Raw genomic sequence first — 23665 nt, 5'->3', positions numbered from 1 at the left:
ACTTGGTATGTTGGGCAAAATTGCAGAGTCGGATATTTGACTATAAAATGGTATGGACATGTTCAGTGACAACAGCAAAATGGTATAATGTAGTATAAATATTTTGTAATAATCGTTGAAAATAAATAAGACTTTAAAATGGGTACCTGTGGAGTTCTTGACCAATCGTATGCGTGTCCCTGTTTTGTTTGTATTGTGCACGAGCAAGCATGCGTTCTGCCGTGGGTTTCACGCTATTCTGTTGATTAACAGTTGGGGGTGGTAATGCGTGATGAAAGGTAATAAGGAAGAAGACCACAAGCTATTAAACATGCTGGTAAGTAATTCAGGGTTTAAAACATTTTTAAGAGATACACTGAGCAAATTTGCGAGGCCTCAACCTACACAAATACTGTGTATATATATATATATATGATCTGATTATGTTCATTTTAAAGTAAAGCTACAGGACATACCTATTTGATGTTTTGTGTTTGTGTCCGTTTAAACTGACAGAGCATTTTATCTTCAGTAAAGGTCACACAAATTCTCGCTTTAGCTCAGGCACATGTGGCAAACACTGTCGGACTCGTTCAGATGCCTGCTTGCAAATGTATACACAATGTGCGTAACATGCGCACACACACACACAAACACTGTCAATGCAATGTGGTGTCGGTGGGATAATTAAAATAAGACATTGACTGTATTCTTCATTTTGTGTGTCATCTTCACTTACTGTGCTTTCTTATTGACACCACCCAGCCCCCAACTCCTGACACACACACACACACATTCTCACCCCATCCTAAAAGTCACATGCATTTTTAAGTCAAGTCATGATCCCTAGTGATTGCCTCAAGTATAGATCTGATTGTCTGAACCCCCATCATGTATTTCCCCCTAATTAGGTTCTTAAAGTTGAGGCACCCTCGCTGTTTGAGGAAGAGGGTGTTGGCGAGCAGATCACGGTGGGTGATGAGTAATGCTCTGACGTCGGTTCTGCATTTGGCAAAATATCTGACAGCAATTCTGTCGGCTGGCATGTACTTACACTATTATTATAAAGAACATATGCAGGAGGAAGTGATGAAGCACATATGTATTCAGTCAGAACGATGCAGACGCACTGCAGCGCCGCAAAAACACTTTAAGCTTGTGCACAAACGACAAAGACTATACGGCATAAAATAAAAGCATATCGGTCGGCTGGTCAAAAACAAACACACATATTCACATGCATGTATCCGCACACACCTTGGCTGAGTGCGGTTAATGAATAACTAACTTGCAGAGAGGAAAGGGAGCCATCTTCTCTGAGTAAGTCCAAATGAATTTGCCGAAGCGCTATGCAAATGTTCCCTGGGCTAACGAGACTGCCTGCATGATTGGAGTGCCATTGAAATTCTCCTCGTGCACTCTCTCACTTCCTACCTCCCTCCCTCCTTCAATCTCCCCCTCCATCTCTCCCGCCATTTCAATCTCTAAACAGAACATCCATGTTCCTCTGCATGTACAGTGTCTGTCTGTCGCTCTGCGAATTTAGCTCTCAGTGTATCTTAAAAGCTACAAATCAACATTTCCCTTCTAAAACCCTCATATCATGTAAACCACTCAAATACTCACTGCGGCCCTATCAGTGCCTGGACAGCAGTGAATGCCCCTGTGTGTTACTTTGTCAGTCTCACTAACGTACACACAAACACACACACAGAGAGTCCGCTCAAAACAGAGCGCGCTCAGAGTCGCTCTGCACCTGTTCTCTCTGTAAAACATCCAAACACGAGTGCTGAATAAATAACCAAACCTAACACAAATAACTGCCAGGTTCAACACACACACACACACACACACACACACACACACACACACACACACACACACACACACACACACACACACACACACACACACACACACACACACACACACACACACACACACACACACACCACAGCCTGTAAACATCAATAAGTAAACACCACCTATTTCCCCTTAACAACTGCCCCCTGCCTTACTTCCACCTACCCCTCACACTAGACAAAAACTGCTACCATCCCAAAGACAAATACACATAGATGTGCACTATATGTCTAATGGTTAATGGTCAGAGCAGGGATACGACAACAAAAAGTCTAACAGAGAAAGAGAGGGCAGGTGGGGGGGGTATTAAGCACTTGTCAGATGCATCTTTAATGGCAGGACACAGCGTCTTTAGAGCCCCTCGTCCTCCCTAGGGTGCTGGGGACAACAAGAAAGACACACTCACCTCTCTCTTTGTCCATCTGCCTCTCATACATCCTCATATACCTACCGTCTCATTCCATCATCCCTCCTTCCTATGCCCATTTTGCCATCTGCATAATTTAGCATGTCATGCTTTTGTGCCACTCTGTCCTTCTTTTTCTGCCTATTCTGCCATTTTTTGTGCCTATCTGTTATTCACTTTCAGGTTAGATGGAGTGGAAGGAAAACACGATGCTTTGTCACTTCATCTCCTAATAAGTGCCTCTAGAAAGGAAGCGTGAGAGACAGAGATAAAGTGAAGAGAAGAGTCGATAGAGGTGGAGAGAGTACAGGGCCTCTGCAGAGTGGCCACAAAATGGAGACTGGGACAGAAGCTGCAGCAGCTGTGGTGACGCTACACTTCACAGAGAGAGAGAGGCAGTGTGTGTGAAGAGAAGGGGATTAAACAACCTCAATCAATGAATGCAAAAACACAGACATCACACTTTTCTACACCCTATACTCTCCCTCTCTTTCCCACTGTATCGACCAATCAATTATTCAATTAGTAGATAATAAATCAATATTTCTCCCGTGGTATTCATTCTGAATCATCTGCATGTAATAGCTAAGAAGTGTGGAAGTATTGTACCATGTCAGACATATTGTTTGAATCTACAGACACTTTTTAACAAGTTATGATTCAATATATTTGTAAAATGCTTTATATATTTTTTTCTTAAAATAGAAACAACTTTTTTTCAAGCAGCAAATTGTTTAAAAATCTAACGCTAAAGCAGGACAATAAAGTCCAATAATCCTTAGGCTGATTTAATTCTGTAGTAGCTGTCAATGTTATCTTTAGCATTTAATGAAGCTAATTAGGAGTCACTAGTTTATTATATTCAAAAATATATTTGATGTAATTTCCATAAACATTAAAGGTGGGGTAGTTAATTCACTTCAGAAACACTTTTTGTTATATTCCATGGAATGTTCTTAACATCCCGATAGCAATGAATACATTAATGCTTTGACAATAAATACATACAAATATTTCATCTGTGGAAGCTGTGGCGCTGTAAAAAGCACGACCAATCATTTTAGCCGGCCCGGCTAAAAGAACTGGATGGCCTACCTGCCTGTCAGCCTTCCATCTGTGCACAAACTTATCTCGTGCCCTCATAGAGAGGCGAAGTCCCGCCCATCTACTTCCGACCCATGGGACCTTATTTCGGAAAGATTATGTATTGAAGTCAACGGGGAGAGAAAGATTATCTTTCGATCCCGTTTGAATTGTGCCACGAATTACACACATGATGTTTGTCAATCTTAAAAAATAATTTCCATGTCGAAAAAGTCACAGTTTGTCTTAAAATTGTTGAAATATAAGACTATGAAAAATACGCAACTAGAAAGACTACAAATCCCAGAATCCCGGTCCCGACTAACTCCCCTTTTGTGTATGTACAGCTCTCAACATGCCCAGACTTGTAGTGATTTTCACCTCTTTTAATACTTTTCGCCTCATTCTGAAAGAAAGAAGTGAAATGTGCCAACGTGACGGCCATCTTGGTGTGTGGTACGAGACGGGAGATGTAGTTCATTGAGCGGTTTCACACACAAAAAAGTGTTACTTCACAGTTGTACGACACATTTTTATTCTTTTGATTTACAAAATTATCTTTTAAATTGACAAAAATCATATGTATAATTTGTGGTACAATTCAAACAGGATCGAAAGATAATCTTTCTCTCGCCATTGACTTCAATACATACTTTTTCCGAAATAAAGTCCCATGGAGATCCCCCGGAAAGGGAGCGACTTCGCCTCTCTATTGGTCATGTGCGCGTTCGTGTGTGTTGGAGGAGGGGCTCTGTAAGGAAGTCTGAAGGAAGGGGCAGATTTTTTTTTCGGCTGCGTAGTTTCAAATTCTAGAGCAATCAAGCTGGTTTCTCCATTCTTACCTACCCTACCTTTAAGGTTTGCTTCTGAAGAAATGTAGTTCAAAAAGCTATATCCAACTAAATGTACAGTATTGGTCCAATTTCTCCTCCCATAAGAGAACTGAGCTCTGAATGTTTCTATTACATTGTTGTTGTTCATGTGCATTTGGATAACATCAGTATTGTATGAGGATAACATCAGTATGTCTTGAAGACCAACAGAGTAATATTTGCTTATGTGTATATTGGCTCTGATATATGAGGCTGACACCATTACTTATATTTGAGTTTGGAAGTATTTATCTGCTAATAGTCATCAAGGTTGTTTGTTATGATTATGTAATGGTAAGATTCTGCCTAAATGTCTTAGGGCATATATTTAGCATGTCTGTAATTTGATCTCCTTTATACATATTCATTGACATATACACACATATTGATTTATCTGCAATAAGAGGATATTTGCCAAAGGTTGGCCAGTTAATGTTTTGCTTTGCTCTTGTTATTAATAAACAGGCCCATCTATAAACCAGAAAGAGTGATAGATGGAAGGGAAAGTGTTTAAATCACCGCATTTGGAGAGAAAAAATATAAATTCTCCTGACAGTGATGACATGTATATCTAGGCTACCTCTCACTAAAGTGTACATGTGTGTGTGTGTGTGTGTGTGTGTGTGTGTGTGTGTGTGTGTGTGTGTGTGTGTGTGTGTGTGTGTGTGTGTGTGTGTGTGTGTGTGTGTGTGTGTGTGTGTGTGTGTGTGTGTTAGAGAGAGAGCTGCGCCTGTGGTGATGCACTAATAAAAATCAGGCAGCGATGCGTCCTCACACCTTCCTCATTCCGCCCGCCGGTTCGCATCCGTTACCATGGTGACCAGATAAAACTCACACTGTTTTAAGCTCCAACTGGAGGAGGAGATGGATACTGACAAAGTGACACACAGACACACACACACACACAAACAAACACACAGATGAAGTTCCTTCATACACACACATCCGTCAACAGAGCATCCTCTTTCAGTTCCCTAAATGACAAGCAAACAAATGCTAATTTTCTAACCAACAGCAACACCGGCAAACCTTCAATTAGAGCAAGAGACATGGCTAGATAGAGAGATAGCGGGGGGTATGACAGGGGAGTAAAAACCAGGAAAGCCAGTCTGCACACAAAGCCCTCCCCTGTTTGACTGTCTGCCTATCTTTCTATCTATCCGTCTACTCCCCCCCGCATTGCTGCGTGAACGGGCCTCAACGCAAACAGATTTGGCTGTCAAATACTGACACGACACCCAGGCAGGGTCGTCTCGCAGTGAGGCCAGCTGTCAGCAAACACCCTCCTGCCTCTTCATCAAAGCCCATTCAAACTCAGCTTTATTGACCAACACAGCCGTCTGTGTGACATGTGTCATCCTGTCAAGCCAATACCTTGGCATACACTGTCCCTAATAAATGGCAAACCACTAGAGCATCTCGAGTGCTATCGAAAGAGAGAAAGCTGTACATGCCATCAGGAGCTGATAGATGGAGTAGATGGATGGATGGACGAGGTGTGTGTTGGAGTGTAGTGGGGTGAGAGGAGCGCACACATGCACTGTGTGTGTGTGCATGCGTGTGTGTGTGTGTGTGTGTGTGTGTGTGTGTGTGTGTGTGTGTGTGTGTGTGTGTGTGTGTGTGTGTGTGTGTGTGTGGTCATGATGCTGAAACAGGCCACCAGTCTGTACCAGGGAGGGAAAGAGATGAGATGAGAGGAGGCTTCAAGCCAAAGACGGACGGGAAGAAGAAGAGGAGCACTGTGTTACTAATAAGACCTATTCATCAGCCCTGGTGAGAGAGATAGAGAGGGGGGGGAGGTGGAAGATACAAAACAAAAAAACCCTGAAATCTTTTTTTTTCTTTTATTTAAATGAGTTCAGTTTTTTTACAGCAGGATGATATTTCTATAAGAAATAGCATAATGATTATTTTTTCGATTAATTCATCAAACACCAGAGAATAATTCAAATGTATGGAGACAAATAAATGTTTTGCATAAAATTATTGATCACGACATTCTTTAATATATATAAATATAACATATGTTCATGGAGCGTTTTTCTGTATATTACATTTTTTTCAAGCATACGGATGACTTGTCCTGATCAGCTTAGTCACAGAAAGCTGGTCATATGAGTGTGTGTGTGTGTATGTGTGTGTATGTGTATGTGTGTGTGTGTGTGTGTGTGTGTGTGTGTGTGTGTGTGTGTGTGTGTGTGTGTGTGTGTGTGTGTGTGTGTGTGTGTGTGTGTGTTCACGCACATGCTCTTACTTGTTCATATGTGCATGTTTTACCATCAAACTGACTGGCCTGCTCTCAGCACTATCACACTGAGGGATCCGTGACAAGAGAGGGAATCCAACAGCAAGCTCTATCGATCCAGACTGGAAACCCCCCTCAGGCCACACACACATACACACAAACACACACACACACACATACACACACGCTACAGCTGTGCTGGATCAATGAGTGCTCCCGTGTGAAGGACAGAGCCATACCAAGTGGCGCACAAACACACACCTCTATTCACACACTATTGAGAGGGATGAAAAGGGTTCTCGGTATCAGAGAGTGAGATAAGGGGCAGAGGGAGCAATACGTATCATCTGACCTAAACAGTCTCATCTGACACCCTGCAATTTGCAAATGCTCCACGGAGCAAATGTTAACACTGCAACGCACAACCCTGCACACACACACACACACACACACACACACACACACACACACACACACACACACACACACACACACACACACACACACACACACACACACACACACACACACGCTGCACACATAGACACGACCTACAGCAGCATGTAAAAGGTCCAGTTTCAAACTCATGTTATCATTCCTTATTACACATTGAATGATTTGAATAGAGGATCAGACAAAGCAGAGAGAACAGCTTCAGACAAGGCAGACCCCTAGAGGTGTGGCTGCTCTCTTTTGGGTGACTGTGATGAGCAGCTAAACAGATCCATCACTCATCAAATTAGATCTCTCATACACACACACTCATGCACACAAACACATGCACAAAAAAGACTACTAATGTCTGATTTATCTCTGCAACACAGCTATGAGACACTGCCTGAGTGAGGGTCCAGAGCTCTGCCAAGCAAAAGCCATATAATCAGACTTCCAAATGATTTGACGCTTTTAAAAACGTTCCTCCATCTTTGCTGGTTTTTCCTTATATTCAATCTGATAGAAAGTCTGACAGAACAAGGTATATGTGTTCTGGGATTTATTCAGTGTAAAATAGTTTTTAGATTTCTCTAAAGAGTTCTCTAAATGTTCTCCAGTCCATTGACATATTATGATGACATGAGATAATTTGCTTTCCATTATTATCCACCACCTGATCAAACACTGCAAGCACGCACTAAGCCAAATATAACTCAGGTGGTCACACGCATTGAGTTTGCTGTGAAATTTCAGCGAGACTAACTATTTGGGGCCTGGTGTGTTTTTGTTGAAACTAATGACTGCCATTGGCTGAATTTCCTACCTGGGACGATGGAGACGGTGTCTTTCTCCCAGGACACCACGCTGACGTACTCCTGGACTGCTGAGGGGATGAGGCACTTGAACACGGCGACATTGCCCCGCATGGAGCGCTCGTCGGCCACTCGCACTGTGTAGGGCTCCCTGAACACTGAGGTGTGGATAAAAGAACAGAAGTTAGTCGAGGTGAGAGTATGTCACAGTAAGGGAGAACAAGGTTTTAACTGTTGACAAGATTGTAAGAGTTAGAACTGTTTTAGTGTATGTTTCTGATTAAATGGGGCTCCAAGTAATTTGGAGAATAGTTAAAAATGTCCATCACAATTTCCAAGAGCACAAGATTATGTATCAACTTGCTTGCATTGTCAGATCTACAGTCTAAAACCCAAATGTTTTCAATTGCTAATGATATAAAACACCAGAATTCATTGAATGTACACATTTGTAAAGCTGGAACCAGAAAATGTTCAGCATGTTATGCCTTAAGGAAAACAAATCAATGGAAGATGGTGTTGATGTTACTTTGCAACCTTACATTTCGGCAAAAATTAATGGTAGCAATGACTTTTTCCCAATGCAATCAATTGACCAAAGCACAAGGTGACATCTTTCCCAAATGTCTTGGATGTGTCTTAAAGACGCTGAGAACAGCAAAACATTTAGTTTAATAAATACATGAATGAATAATCCATTATTTTGAATTATTCCATTCATTCATTATTTTCCTATAAATTAGTAGATTGATACATCAACCAATTGTTATACTGTAAAAGCCTCTTTCATTTTCACACTGTACAACTGACATCCTCTTGTCCCGTTTAACCCTTAGTAAAAGCCGGGGCAGGTCTTGTAAACAAACTTGCCTGGTGTCCTCTTCAACCCCATTAAGCAAGCATCTCCCTCCCTAGCCCCAGATTCTAAGTCACACTATGATTGTAAGGAGGGTTGACACAGAGCTGCTTTGAGGGGGATACACAGTGAGTGGCCCTTGGCCTTTTAAAGTACAACGCCACAGATGCTATGCGACGGCGAGGAGTGGAGGGTTGCTCATGGCCGATGGTCCTGTCACATGCAGGCGCAAGGCATCAAAAACATACACCCTGCACATGGCATGCAGAGCACTAGACTGTGAGTCTGTGTCAGTGTACAGAAAGGATGGTGGTGATTAAGACAGGCTTAATGATGAAAACAGTAGCCTGTAGCTAACCAAATTATCTCTCCAGTTAACTCCGTCACATTAAGATAAGTGAGAAAAGCAAAATGCTGAATCAGAGCATACATTTTCATTAAATAAATTAAGTAAAGCGAAATTAAATAATTGATTATTTGGGTTACCAGGAGAGACGGGTAGTTCAAGGGCATGCTAGCTTGACTCAATGAACACGGGCCTGTGAATTTGTATTAAGGGGCATTGCCACATTGTCGTCACTTTAACAAAAAACAGGCTACATGACATGAGAAGGATGAAAGAAAAATTACAGAAATCAGATGGGGTATCAGAATGGCTGATGTTGGGGAGTGTTTCTGGCATCACAATCTAACACTGCTATTCAACCATGCTTCCGTTGGAAATGAGGACAGTAATGGTTTAACAATGTAAAACACACACACACACACACACACACAACACAGGGAGTTGCCCCGCCCTCCCGTGTTTTCGCTCTCTCCCCCAGCTCTCCAGTGATATAATTAACGCCTAGCCCGAAGGCCAGTTTTCTTGGTCATTAATAATGCTTTATGCCAGCCGCCATTGTCACTGGAACCCAGTGGAACCAAAGCCGATGTCCTTGTCCAAATGGTGGGGAGTCTTTCACCTTAGGTCCTAGGTTTAATTTCCCAAGTCTTTGTCTGATTCCATCCATTGCTTTTACACTGTTCTACTTTTTCCTAATTGGCTGAACCTTGGACCCTTTATTTCTTCTTTGACGACTTATGACGGGCTATGAGTACACTGGAGTAAAGCAGGGACTATTCTTTTAGTAGCATTTAAAATGTAACCTTGCATTATATACTATGTGTAACAATGCCAAACATAAATGAGGGTTATAACATTGGATTCTGGGTCTTTCGAACACCAATTGTGGTGTTACTGATGATACTTTGTGCCTCAACTAAATTAATGGTTGAAGTAAGTTGTCCTCTGGAGACTGGAGAGCATATCACTTCTCACTATGGCCACCTCACACTCGGGACACTAATGTGAGCTGAAGCCTCATTTGTAAACAAGTCAAAGCTAAAGGACAAATAATTCCAATCAAGTCCTCATTTCAATTATTCATTCAAACAGCCCCTGCTTCTCATTGATGTGATCTACCTACAGATCAATATCCAGGATCGACTGAGTAGCTCCAGCTATTGTGGCCCAGACAATTCTTTCAATCATTTATTTACTCTCTGATTGACCCTGCTGCCTCTTGTCAATATCTGGGGAAATCCCAAATGCCCACTGTGCCTCTCATAGAGTGTTTAAAACCAGTCTGACAGCTAGTAAAGGATTGTTGCAATGATGACAGAAAGCACATGCCAATTTAGTGAGGTTCAAATCCAGTCAAGGTCACTTCAGGTTTGTTCTTCCTGTGCTTTGACCCCAGCTTTTTCTACACTTGTTAACCTCTAATAAAAGTGTTGTCCGACCACACTTCTCCTAATTCAAACAAGCCAAATAAGCCCTGGATGGCAACCAGCTCCAATAAGAGGCAAATGTTCTGATAGCATTTTCATTTAACACACGTTCCTCCTCCAAGATATGAAAGACAGAGAGGATAGAAAAACATTACATATTCATTATCTTCAGCCTTGTGACAGGATGTAAATGGTAGCCCAACTGATTTGTGTGTAAATTGCACTCCCCCTCATCGCATGCGCAGCAGAATCATTAGGATGTTACTGATGCCTGACTATATGCAGCCTGGTTGCCTAGGAACGAGCTAAAACACGGGTCTGGTGCACTGGGCGCACTGGGAAGCAAGTCTTGTATCACTGTCGCTTCAATAATTAACGACGGGGAAACCAAATACTGCATTTACTTATTCATAAAGCGAGCAGCAAAAACACAGAGAAGGAGAAAGAGAAAAAAATAATGACATACAAGGGGAATGAAAGGATGCTGGTTTCATTATTAAATGGATAGCATAAGAAAAGCAGACCTTGTGTATCAGGTTCAGGGACCCTTCTTATAGTATTAGTAAGGAAATGTCAGCCAGAGATACGATGAGGAGGGCAGATGGAGGAGAGCGATCTAAACACCTGCTGTCTTGGCCCGGGCCTACATTGGTTTGGGTGTCATGCTGGGAACAAAGGGGAGCTGAGGTGAGCTCATTGAACAAGTGTCCTCAATTTTCTTGTATTAACTTTGAGTAAAGAGGACTTGGGTGCACAGGGCTTTGAAATCCTCAGACTCTTATAGCACTTCTGACATAATGTGTATCCCTAAAGATGGATGTGAAGAAATGCATTTGGAAAAGATGCTCAGATGTGAAAGGTGATGGGATCCTTTAAATAGAGAAAGGCCTTATAGATGCTGATGAATGTTTTACAAACACACAGAGAGCTGGAAGGCTTACAATCCAATTCACAAAAATGGCCTAATACAGATTTTTTTGTCAATGTGAAATTGATTTTTCACCGCTTTTTTTCCTTCAAAATACTCAGTTTATAAACTGCAAATCTTTTAGGAGACTAAACCGATAGACATCATTATCCTTCTGAAGGGAGAATAGTTGAGGATGATGTGTAAACTTTGACAGTTTCAAAACTGGTAGAAGTCACAACCTCCACAGATCATTACAGTCACATAAAGGTAAAACTAACAACACGTTTATTTTTTAAGAAATTATTCCTCGTATGTATTTAACAGTAATATTTGAAACATCAATATTTGTAGTGGTTTAAAAATCTAAAAGAAAAATAGATAAAATCTGCTAACACGCTGGTACGGTATGAGAATGAGTCCGGTTCAAAGACCATGATCGGGATGCCCATACAAATTGTATAATATTAATATCATATAAAATAACATTATGTCCTAATTTCATTTATTAATCAAAATGTGTGAGCTGTCTATCAAAACTTTAAAAATACAGATTAGCCCAAATGACACAGAGTACGGGAAAAAAGAGTACGGGAAAACAAGGAGACCACATAGTGATTTTCATAAATGCAGAGATTTCCAGACAGGTGCTAGTGCTATTATTGGCCCACAATCAGCATGCATGGGAAAGGGTGAGAAAGAGGGGGAGGGATGGAGAGAGATTTGAAGATGTGAAGAGAAGGAAGGACGAGACGGATAGCAAGGAGGAGTGGGGGTGGGGCAGATTTTTTGGGGGGGTGTCACACTGCGTGCTGTCAGCTGCCATCATTCTCCTGCGCCACCTGAGACAGGGAATGCCACACCCTGGCGCTCACGCCTCTGTCGCCCATGGCAACTGCAGTGTTGTGTATGTGTGTGAGCATGCACGTGAGCATGTGTGTGTTGCGTAGGACTCTGGAGGTAATGAGGTGCACACACATGCACGTGAGCCCTGGTTATGGAGCTGTGGAGTTGTGATTGCCTCAGCATTTAATTGATTAATTGTTGTAATTATTTGGGCAGGAAGGTCATCCGAACACCGAGGCTGGCTAGAAGGTCACTCTCACGCTGGAGGGACTGTCCTCCTCTAGGGACCACACAGGCTATATGGGTGTGTGTGTAGAGAGAGAATGTGCGTGTGCGTGTGTCTGTGTTTGTGTGGTGAGGGAGACAATCCGGCAGCATTTTGGAGAATTTATTTTCTCGTATCCATGTGTGGGGTAGGGAACTGCTGACTGTCTCTTCATGCAGGATTGATCAACACAGTCAAAATGTCTGCCTGGCTATTACCATGACCTGAAAATCCACTTTTTTTTCATGGTTCTGTTCACATCTTTCCATGTCTGTAGCTGACTCTCCAAAAATCCTTCCTGCCAAACACCCTGACAAAGAGCTGGCAACTAAACACCAAGAGCCAGCTTGACGAAAATGGCGTGTGTGTGTGTGCATTTGTGTGTCTGTGTGTGCATGTGTGTGTGCGTGTAGTTAGGGGACTTCCAGTCCATGGACAGATGGAGAGACTGGGAGACAGGAGGCTTGCTGGCATGGGCTACACACAGGCTGGTGTGCATGTAAGTGTGTGAGTCTGAGTGGGTGCGTGCACGTGCATATGCGTGTGACCAAACATGCATGCTCGTCTGTTGTATACACGTGTATGCCGTGTGTACCACATTAGGTCATATGCATGTGTTCATAATGTTTATGTGTGTGCGTGATAAGTGTGAGAAGCAGCAGCAACATCTTCCCTCAGTGTGTTCAGCGCCTCTCTCCAGCTTTGACCTTGGCAGGGAGTGCGGACAGGTCAACAAACCAACTGTCTTTGTAGCTGCTTGTGTGTCTTCTAGTGGATTTTTAATACAAAGGGTCAAGATGCCGCAGTTTGAGAAACTTCCCCCCCACTGAGAGAAGTTGTTGGTTGAAGATGCTAATATGACTGCCGTTAAGGTGACCATATTTTCAAATGCCGGACAGTAACTAGGTAATGCTGTCATGACGATTTCAATGACACAACACGTGCATCAAAGTAAAGTGCTCTATTATTATCTACTATTATAATAATTTAGCAAAGTGATGTATTTGGGAATTGCCAAAAAGATAACCTATACCTTCTCTTGAAGGGGTCCGGGTTATTTCAGATTGAGCTTGAGAATTAAACTTTTTAACAGAAAGACTGTGTTACAAACTGGAGCTGTGGGGTTTAAAAGATGTGGGCTTTTTTTACCAGGTAGGGATGATTTAATAAAAGACAATATTCAATTGCATTATGGGAATTGTGCTATCCACCACTTTAAAAGCATGATTGATACAAGGGAATAATAATCAGGATATCTGAGCTGCAGATGTCTCTTATTTTGATTTGTCTCTTGTGAGTCACCCTTTTTAATGAAAGTCCAAACTAAATTATATCACAGCATGTGTCCATCAGGAGCCACCAGCACGGCATAAATTATTGACAATTTTGTCGGATATTGATTGAAAAATGTAGATTCTGATCCAACTAAAGATAGTGATTTAGAAGGGTATACTAACATGTAACCCTTAATAGTGTTAGCAAGCGAGATGTAGAGGCTACTGAGCTACAGAAGGTTAGCATAGAGCTGTGCCAAACTATTGTTGCACCTTGCTCTGGTTAATTTCCAGGCTGAAAGGGCCACTTTCCAGTTCCAGTACACTTTGACAGAGAGTTCCCAGGTCTGTCTTTGCAGTTTGAGGGAAGTTATAGTTCATTCAATAGACATCCAAAAGCTTAATTAGGGAAATGTCAGTTCAAAATACCTTTAGAAAGCATGTGCAGACATAAACTATTTTGCATCATTGGCTTAGTTTGCATCTATTGTTTTCACCCCTCACCTGCTTTGATGTGGATGCTTGGGCTACGAATCTTGCCGGCTTGGTTCTCAGCAGTGCAGAAATACTCGTTGTCATGGATAATGCTGTTATAGGCGGAGGGGGAGAATGGGTAGAGCTGGAGGGTGCCGTTGGCGTGCACGTGGCGGATATGGGGCACGTCGTAAATGTCGTCTCCGGCAGCCAGGTACCAGCGCAGGACAGCATGGGGGGCGCCGCCCGCAGGGCAGGGCAGGGACACCCCCACCGAGCTGGAGAAGGTCACCCGCTGCAGGGAGGCGTTCACAAAGTACAGCCGCGTAGAGACAACATCCTCACTGTTGACTGTTGGGATGAGAGAAAGGGAGACAGTCAGTTGGTGTAAGACATACAGGCAACATTCACATATGAGACTATGTCCTTAAAATGATTACGGAGTACAATAACACAAAACCCATAACTATTTTCCAAGTACAAAAATAATCAAAGAACATATACTGTAGCACTCAACCAGCCATATTTACAAGGATGAAACATCACAATGTAGGTATACAAATGTTAACAGTCACAATTGCAGTAATTATTTACTTAAACGAGTGCTTTGCAGATGTATGATACAACAATGTTGAGTATTTATTTTCTAAATGTATGTTAAACTGGCTGACTAGTAAGGTAAGTGTTAAGGTAAGTTGTACGGTATGAGATCAGGAAATCAGCCAACTAACTCAATGACAAAAAGTTTTTAACAATACAAATGATGACTTTATAACAGTACAGTACGTTTTACACCAAATATGCTGAACTCCCCTCTAATTAAAAAGCATTTCATCAAAATTGGTACTTTACTTTGTCAGTAAATGTAAGATTGTTTAATAAAACATCTGGGAAGCAACTGACAATTTGAAAAATAACGAAACAAACTGAATTTAGGGTATTTTCTTTACTGTATTGTTATTTTAGCAGTGAGTTCAAGGGAGCAATTGACAATATATTAGTGACATTCACTGGAAAATGGATATTTTGAACTGGGCAAGTCTCAAATCTCACAAAAAAATACCTCCTGATATAACTCAAACTCTCACAGGCAAACTCATTAAGTATATACGTTTGATCTACGGGCATTCAGGTCACCTCCACCCAAACAACTTCCTCCCTGTGTGCCAAACTGCAGAAATCCATCTCATCCCATTATGCATTATCCTAGTATCTTTGATCTAATATGTGTATCCAGAGAGCCCTTTGGAAATCTGCCTCTCAATATCAGAGAAAATCGGGTCACATAACTCCTCAACCAAACGTATCTGTTCTGTTGACATCCTCCGTTATTCAGGGAAACAAAGAATTTACACTTGCTTGATAGCAAAGGCTGTCATATCCACTGAATGTAGTTCTCCATCTAAAGCCGAACAAGCCTGAGGAGCTGGATACCGCAGATGTTTGCTGTAAAACATTGTTATCGTGGCACAGATGAAGAGCTACAGCCAGATCCTGTCCTAGGGGAGACAGACCACCATATATCCTCGCTCTTAAAATGCCCTCTTCCAGTTGAGAGTGGGGTAGTCATCTTTTCAGATCTGTGTGTTTCTGTATATGTGTTTGCTGTGCTGGGGGTGTGAGGCCCTGTAAGATGTGCTGAGCTTAGCTTGGCTAGAGGCCAATAGAAAACCGCTGTGGCCCGGGCCAGAGAAGTTTCTTCTCAAACAATGATACTTCATTAATCCCTTTTCCTGGATTGTGTCAACAATGCCTGGATTAACCCTATCTCTTTAATTCTCTATGCTCTGGGAGAAAATAGGATGTTGGCTTAGATACATCAATGAAGATATTAAGACACTATCAGATGTCATTTAGGCTCTAATTTCTACAGATCCTCTACATCAATGGACATAATAGCTATCAAATAAGGAACAGAAGCCCACTGGCTGTCTCTTTAAGCTCCTAATACATCTCAAAAACATGGATGAATGGCTGATATCAAAAGACAATTTCTATATCTGTTCTGTTCAGTATAAATAGGAACATTCAAGGACATAATGACATTAATAACATGGAATGAATAGGATGAATCACATGAGGAAAGGCTCAAAAGTAAAATGCAGGGATTAGGGATAAAAATCTCAATTGACACGGGGATTTTTCTTGTCTTCTATTGTCTGTTCTTTGATACTTTATGCATTGGTCTGAATCTTTCCATCTTCTCATTTTTGTCTTCTGAGTTTGCGTTTCCAATCTGCCATCATTATTTCACCCTAACCCCTTGAAGACACTGCCTCCCGTCTTTTTCTGCCACACAAGAGACAGGCAATGTTATGCGATTGGAATTTGTATGCCAGACGCAGAGAGTTAAACCCACATAATCTCCTTTCACATTTAACACACACAAAGTCTATCCACTCTGTAATCGCACTGCCGTGGGAGGCCGTGTCTGACTTCCCTGGTTCTCATGTGTGTGTGGGTGTGCAGCGGAAGGGGAGATCAGGGAGCCAGGCCGGAGTGCGATATTGTAGACAAGGCACGGGTGGCTGGTCGGGGGGGAAAGGTGCTCAGGTGCAAAGGTGTTCGGATGCAATGGGGCATGTATCTCTTTGTGCTGTAAGGTCAAAGGTATAGAGAGGTTAATGTTGAATGACTGCCTCAGTTCTTGATGTCAAACTCAGCCAACAGCAGATGCTGAGTGGCACAGCAAAAACATGTGATCGCGACTTAAAGCACAGCGAAGATGCCGAAAAGGTAGAGAGTCGTTGTTCTCCTGCCTACCAGCTCAAATTGGAGCAGATCCTCTGTGTTCAAAAATCTGAATTCAGGTCAAGTTCAATCCATCCTACCTTTCGAATCCATGTCAATCACTCTCACAGGCTGCTAGGATGAGTGATCTGCATGTTCAGCACCACAATGTGCTGCTGGGTGAGGAACCCAGCAGCCCAAATAAGCAGGAAGCTATTAGAAGATGATACCAGTGACAGTGACCTGCATTTCTCTGATGGCAAATGCTATTTTTACAAGGAAAATCTTTTCATGTCAAAAACGATGTACTCTCTCGCTGTAAAAGTCCTTATGAAAGAAACTGGAAAGGATCTTGTGTTCAGATCACAGATTTTCCAACCAAATGTTTTGTTTAATGCAGCCAAAAAGGTATCCTGTATCACTTGGTCAAGTGTAAATGCATTCATGCTACTACATGGTATGGCAGCAGCTGGTTGTGTCAACAATTTATGTCCATTCTTCGATTGTTGCCGGCTTTTTTAAATCCAAAACTCGGTGTCCAGGAATGAAGTCAGCTTGTTGAAGCTTAACAATTACTGGTTTAAGATAAGCATCAGAGCAGAAGTGGATTCACGTTTCTTTCTTTTGTCGAATCATAATCTCTATTTTGTTTTTTGTTTCTCTGAGCCATTCCACAATATATCCAGGTACTCTCTGGTAACTATATAAGTACCCTCTTTAGGGCAAACGTTTCCTCAGTAGGGAATCACTGCTTATTAATAGAGGCTCCCAAACATTTGGCTTTTAACCCCCTAAAAGAAAGCAATGTCTATACTAGCCATTTTCAACAGCTTGTGACCAATTGCCTGAAAAGGGGTCCTAATTCCCAAGTTGGAAAACTACTGCTTATTCCTAATAATCCCTAAAATGGGATAATCTATTGAAATCAAATAAACTGAAAACCTTAATATGAATTCAAAACAGCTTGGATGCACCAACTAAAAGTCAGAGAAAAAACCTCTAAAAAGCATGCAGCTTATGATGCGATGGCTAATCGCTTTGTCCTATGGTTGGAATTCAGGTCACTGAATTCTCACACACACACACACACACACACACACATGCACGCAAAGACATGTGTGTATAACCACACGGAAGTGAGCTGATGATGTCGACCACGTGTCATCATACGGCAGTCATGGTTTGATTTCAAAACATAAAAAAGTATGAGAGTGTCAAAGAATTTTCAAGAAACTTAGGCATCTGCCTCAAATCTGTCCATATGTTGTCTTTAGAAGTTCCCAGGATGCAGCTGTGGGTCATATTTGATGTGATATACACATGGAAGAGCTTAAATTTGTTGTTGGACAATAGTGTAATTCTTATTTTGTTATATTCTTATCCCTGGAGCCTTTCCCTCTTCAGTATATCCGCCAGTTGAGGAACACAAATGGGACAGCAATCATTGGCATTATTTTCAAAAATGCAGTAGGCTGCATCAAGTAGCATGATTATGAACATAAATACATTTATCCAACAGAGAATCAAATTGGAATACATTAAAGATGACCACAGGAAAACAAAAAAAAACAATGTTATCAATAATCAACTGTTAATATCTCATGCATATAACATGAGGCACAATAACCTAGTTTATCCTCTTTATTTCGGCAACATCTAACCTCAGATGGTTATCAGAGTCCTTTCATAGCCACGGGCTCACTTTCCACCCCATCCCCAGAAGAGAAAGAAGGAGCAAAGGAGCAGCACTCATCCGATCCTAACCTGTATTTTGATTTCCTTCTTCAAGCCTGGGCACACTGATTACAATAAAGAAGGTCAAAGTGATTTAGGGTGAAAACCCCAGAAATATATTGTGTGTCGGCTCAACCTCTCACACTCTTTTTCTAAATATATTGATTTTGTTCTGTTTTTATTTTTGTCAGTGTTCCCTTTTGTCTCAAATCTTTCCTTGCTTTACACTCAAATACATTTGCACTTTTTCTTCCTGTTTTTGCAGTGGATATGAAAATGGAGTATGAATATGTATGCTGGAGAAGCAAGGATATTGCCTATGGTGAACCGCTATGCATAATGCAGCTTTTTCTGTCTCATCTACATTCATTCAGACACACACAGAGATTCATACCATCACGTGCATAGAAAAACAGGGCTATAAATCCCTATCCTTCTCTCTCTTTCTCTCCTTCAAAACACACAAACACACACAGATGCATACACACAAAGTCACATAAATGCATTTCAGATTGCATATACATGTTCATAATAGCAAGTCGATTTTCTATGTGGTGAACCATGTACTTCAGATAACCGCACACAAAACATATTCATGCTAAATAACACAGAAGCATAGAAGTCAGTGGGAATGCAGTATTTGCAGTGATGCTACTGAAAATGGCAGAACATAAAAGGCAAAAGATATGATCATATTCGATAGAGAGTGCTGCTCATTTATACAATGACTCCAGATTGAGATATTAGGGTTGCATGACAATGCGTCTCTCTGCCTTTGTATGAAGTCAGAAAGAAAATCATTTCTAACAGTCTCATTTCACTGGCAGAAATGCTGTAGTCAAGAAAGAAAAACTGCATGGCGGATTAGAAATGTGGATACGTGCACACATATAGGGGACGTTGGTGGGGGTGGTAAACAACTCATACACACAGTTTATGCAGTGTCAGTAAAATATTAGGCAGCCATTTCAGTATTTGGAAATTCACATCTCCTACATCAAAAGGATGATTTCCGTTGTTGAAGTGAGTGTCAGATTTGTAGAGATGTGTTTTTTTCTATTCTCCCTCAGAGACGGGGCCAACAAATTGTTTGATAGTAAGCAGAATAGCAGAGAAGGAGAAAAAGAGTGAAAAACAGAGGCGATTTTGAGATGTCAAAGGTGATCGTTGGATTATTTTGTCATTCACGACATCACTCTTTCTACGTGCGTAATGGAGAGGGCACCAGGCTACCGGACACTAGTGTTGTGCGTAAAACCTGTTGAGTGGGCGGTCAAAATCCACTTCTCTGTGTGACAGCTTAGTGCAATAATGATGTTGTTGCTATGGGCTTTAAAATATACAACTGTGTGATGATAAACAGTCAGATATTTGGGAACGTTGGGATTGTTTTTGTTTGAGTAGTGCGTGACAAATGCTAAAAGCCCGATTATCCCTCTTACCAAGTCCTTTTCAAATCCTATTTTTCTTAAGCGAAAGAAAAACATCCCGAAATCAATTTAAAGAACGTTCCGTTTTAAGAAAAAGTGTTTTTTAGCGCAGTTAAGACAACCGAAACGATCATCTCACGATTGGTCGAGGTGTGTGTTTCAAGACGAACACAAATCTTCAGACGTGTAGGCTACAGATGAATATGTTTGTGCTGCACTGGTCAACTAAACGCAGAGCGCTAACACTTAACAATGAAAACAGGCTTTGCTCGCCGGAGCACAACGAGGGGGGCGAGTTAACCTGCGAGTGACATGTAGCTATTATACTGTGGAGCTGTCTCTCTATCCAAGAAAACGAACAGGTGGTGCAGGCACGGGGGGACTCCGAGCCGGAGAAATAGCACATAGATCCATTTAAAGTTTCAATTATTGTGACATTTTTCGTAAATGATCGAGCATATAATGCTTCATGGATAAATTGTTAGTACTTCATCCACATTACAGTTTTGATCTGAATGTGTGAACTTTACACGCAGGTCTTTATAGTTCTGCAGTCCTCACGACTCTGTTACACAGAATACCTTCCAAGTTCTGACCATGTATCTACCTCTTTTCCTTTCCATCAAATAGACAAAACCAGGGAAACTTGAACTTTATCACATAGCACAATTCCTAAACAAAATCACCCTGATATTATGCTTGATATCACAAAACATATATGCGCGGAGTTGGGATAACACTCTGAAGTTGTTTCTTCCATCACTTGATACAGCCTCAGTTGTCCAATCCTGACGCGACATCTCTGCTGTAGCCTTTAGCCACCAGAGTCTGACTCATACCGCAATTATCGGGCTCCCCCTCCAAGCATTTCTCCCAGTCTGTAACTGTTTTGATTCCAAATGTACACACAGCCCGCGGTCTGCCACGCCGCAACTCGGCTGCTCAGGCCGGTCTCAATAATACACAAGAGCCCCTTGTAAATACATTTTAAACTTTGGTGAAATCCTTCTGAAATATTTTTTTTTTTAAATGTGCAGACACAATAGCACACATGAAAACATATCATCTTATCATATTGCTTAATACTATACTCACGCATTACGGGTCTAAACAAATATAACAGAGGGTGCACACGACGTTTAGTCCATGAAATTCAAAACATTTTAATCAAATGCAGACCCAAAATATGAGGCAGTGTTTTACACCTCTGCAGGAACACTGTAACATGTTCAGTTGAATGTGGAGTGTGTGTTGCAGGAGGCCTGTCGACTGAAACTGGATAAAACCGGAATCACATTAATTGATGAAATAATTATAGCCAGAGCTCTCACTTCATTGCATTTCTCCTTAAAATCTGTACAATTACGGGTTGAATCTCCCAAATTCCACACCAAAACGACTATCGTTGTTTCTTACTGATTTAGAAATATGTTAATTGTAATAATTATGTTTAGCCTTTCCAACTTCTAAGGCCCTCTCCTGGCCTATCAGGCCTGAGAGTAGATTCCCACACATCCCTCAGCTGAGTTTGTCTCAATTGTATTTCCATAAAATGACAAGCAACATCCCAAATCATGACAAAGAAGAATGATTGTATCCTCCCCCCTCCTCTATCTCTCTACCCCTCTCCTACTCCTCTCCGCACTCATGGGTGCAGGTGTGCTGATATTCAGACAAACCAAAGCAAAGGCAGTCAGTAAGAATCTAATGTTCACGAATTAATGACAGAAAAAAAAGATTTAAAAAAAGAGTAGGCTACTAAATCTTTAAAATGATCTAGTGGGGTGATCTGAAATATATCTTCATACTGGTGTGAAAAATAAGCAGAGTTGTGTGCCATTCTAGGAGGCGCGGCCGAGTGAGAAAATACGCAGTACTAATGCATATGCATGTATGATAATAGACCTACCTTTGCATTTCAAAATAAAGTTAATTAAAAATGATACATCTCTAAAATACACAGCAGCCACATGAATACATACACCACAGTCGAATCGTGCAAAATGAGCGGAACATGGCGTTGAAAAACAACGGAAAATGGAAGTTTGTTTTCCACTGCGTTATCTACATCTCTCCCATCTCAAGCACTCTTTCCGCTCCAGTGGCTGTTTGCAGCCCCCAACCCTCCTCCCCTCACCACACACGCACACACACACTACATCTCGTTCAGTCACGGGACAGGGCGATGTACAGTGTGTATAATCGAAATAGACCCTGTAATCCAATTACATACAACAAAAACAACACAAAAGTCCTCGCTGCAGCCTGACAGAGGGCACTGCCAAGGCCAATGAGACCAGGACCATGACACACGCGTGCTGCCCACAATTATAAACAAATGCTAAAGATGATTTCAAATGTGTCAACTAATAAGGTTTACAATGAGGCATATTCAGTTACAGAACTGTGCGTATAAAAAAAACGATGAAATGTTAAGGAAAATACAAAATATTGTTTCTCTAAATTGTGGGTGTTATTTATATATATTCATAAATAACAAAAAGAGCAGATCACTGTATATTTAAAGAGCAACCTGAGTCATTCTCTTCCATCTGCAGTATTTAGAGCGAAGCCAATCAGTGGAATCTGGTGCCACAGAAAATGGTGGATGAATAATTAGACCAGGGATGATAACAACTGAGTCTGGATACACTGACACTTCTACATCTGATCAAAGAAAACAAACTACGATATATTGCCTCGTCTTTTAAATATCCAACTGGGGCACATTATCTAGAAATTAAAGGCCATGCGCTCAATACCCCCAGCATCAGTTCACACGTCTCTCATAAAATGTATTGACCCTTGTTGCCACACAGCTACACACACAAACTGATGTTAATGCTCTGTTTCAGTGTTCCTTTAGGGAAAATAGCTGATAAAAAGGATGCGTTAACCCCTAGGGACCCCTCCTCTATCTTCCTCCCCACGAGCGCGTGCACGCACACACACACAAACAAACAGCAACATCTTATTTGTGACAGGACAGGGCAGAAAAGTCAGCAAATACATTAAACTCCTCTGCCCTCTTGGACTTTTGCGAGTAAACACCCTACAGCTGTGTCCAATATCAACGCTCGAGGTCGCCCGTATACCCGTGCGCGCGCCTGCAGATCCTTATCAGCCTCTCCTATTCAACAGCCTCCATATTCACGACACCTCCACATATTCATTATGCAAAATGCAAATGCCGTTGTCTTTTTCCTCTTGACAAACGCAGTGTACACTTTTTAGATCGGTTTTTATCACTGTTCGTCCAAATTAAGTGCATATTGATTTTAAGCTCATGATCCCCTTTGTGATCGCTTTTAATCATATTATCAGCTGATCATTATGAGGCATGGAGAACGCAAGACAATCTGAGCACTCGTTTAGGAGGAAAATTCAGGCAGATCAGGACAACATCACTTCAAAACATAAAGAAAAAGTTAACATTCTTCTTCAGAAGGTGATTCAGAGTTGTATTTGTCATTTCTGCCTTTCTTTTGTGATGCCAATCAATCCGATCAAACGTCCTTTTTCAACATGACAAGCTAATAAACATGCACAGCCAACTTCAGCTTCACTGTGGAGGAGACAGCATGCAGATAAGAAACACTTAAAAAGACATGTTGCCAACCTACCTTCTTGCAAAGAATACAGCAGAAGTAAAGTTACAAGCCACATGCCATTAAAAGCAGT

General features: G+C 41.5%; 1 protein-coding gene across 1 annotated transcript in view; it reads right to left on the bottom strand.

Moving 5' to 3' along the window:
• Positions 1–23665, bottom strand: part of LOC117552194 (Down syndrome cell adhesion molecule-like protein 1 homolog) — a 99357-nt gene extending 75692 nt beyond the window's left edge. Inside the window, exons 1-3 of the mRNA XM_034225504.1 lie at positions 23608–23665; positions 14121–14441; positions 7707–7853 (exon numbers count right to left, since the gene is read on the bottom strand). Of these exons, the coding sequence (XP_034081395.1) occupies positions 7707–7853; positions 14121–14441; positions 23608–23650 (511 nt within the window). The 5' untranslated portion in view covers positions 23651–23665. The remainder of the gene's footprint in view (positions 1–7706; positions 7854–14120; positions 14442–23607) is intronic.

Source organism: Gymnodraco acuticeps, unplaced genomic scaffold (genome assembly GCF_902827175.1).
Source record: "Gymnodraco acuticeps unplaced genomic scaffold, fGymAcu1.1, whole genome shotgun sequence".
In the NCBI taxonomy this organism is placed as follows: Eukaryota; Metazoa; Chordata; class Actinopteri; order Perciformes; family Bathydraconidae; genus Gymnodraco; species Gymnodraco acuticeps.
Note: the sequence above shows the minus strand (reverse complement) of the source record. Positions and strands in the feature narration are given on the sequence as shown.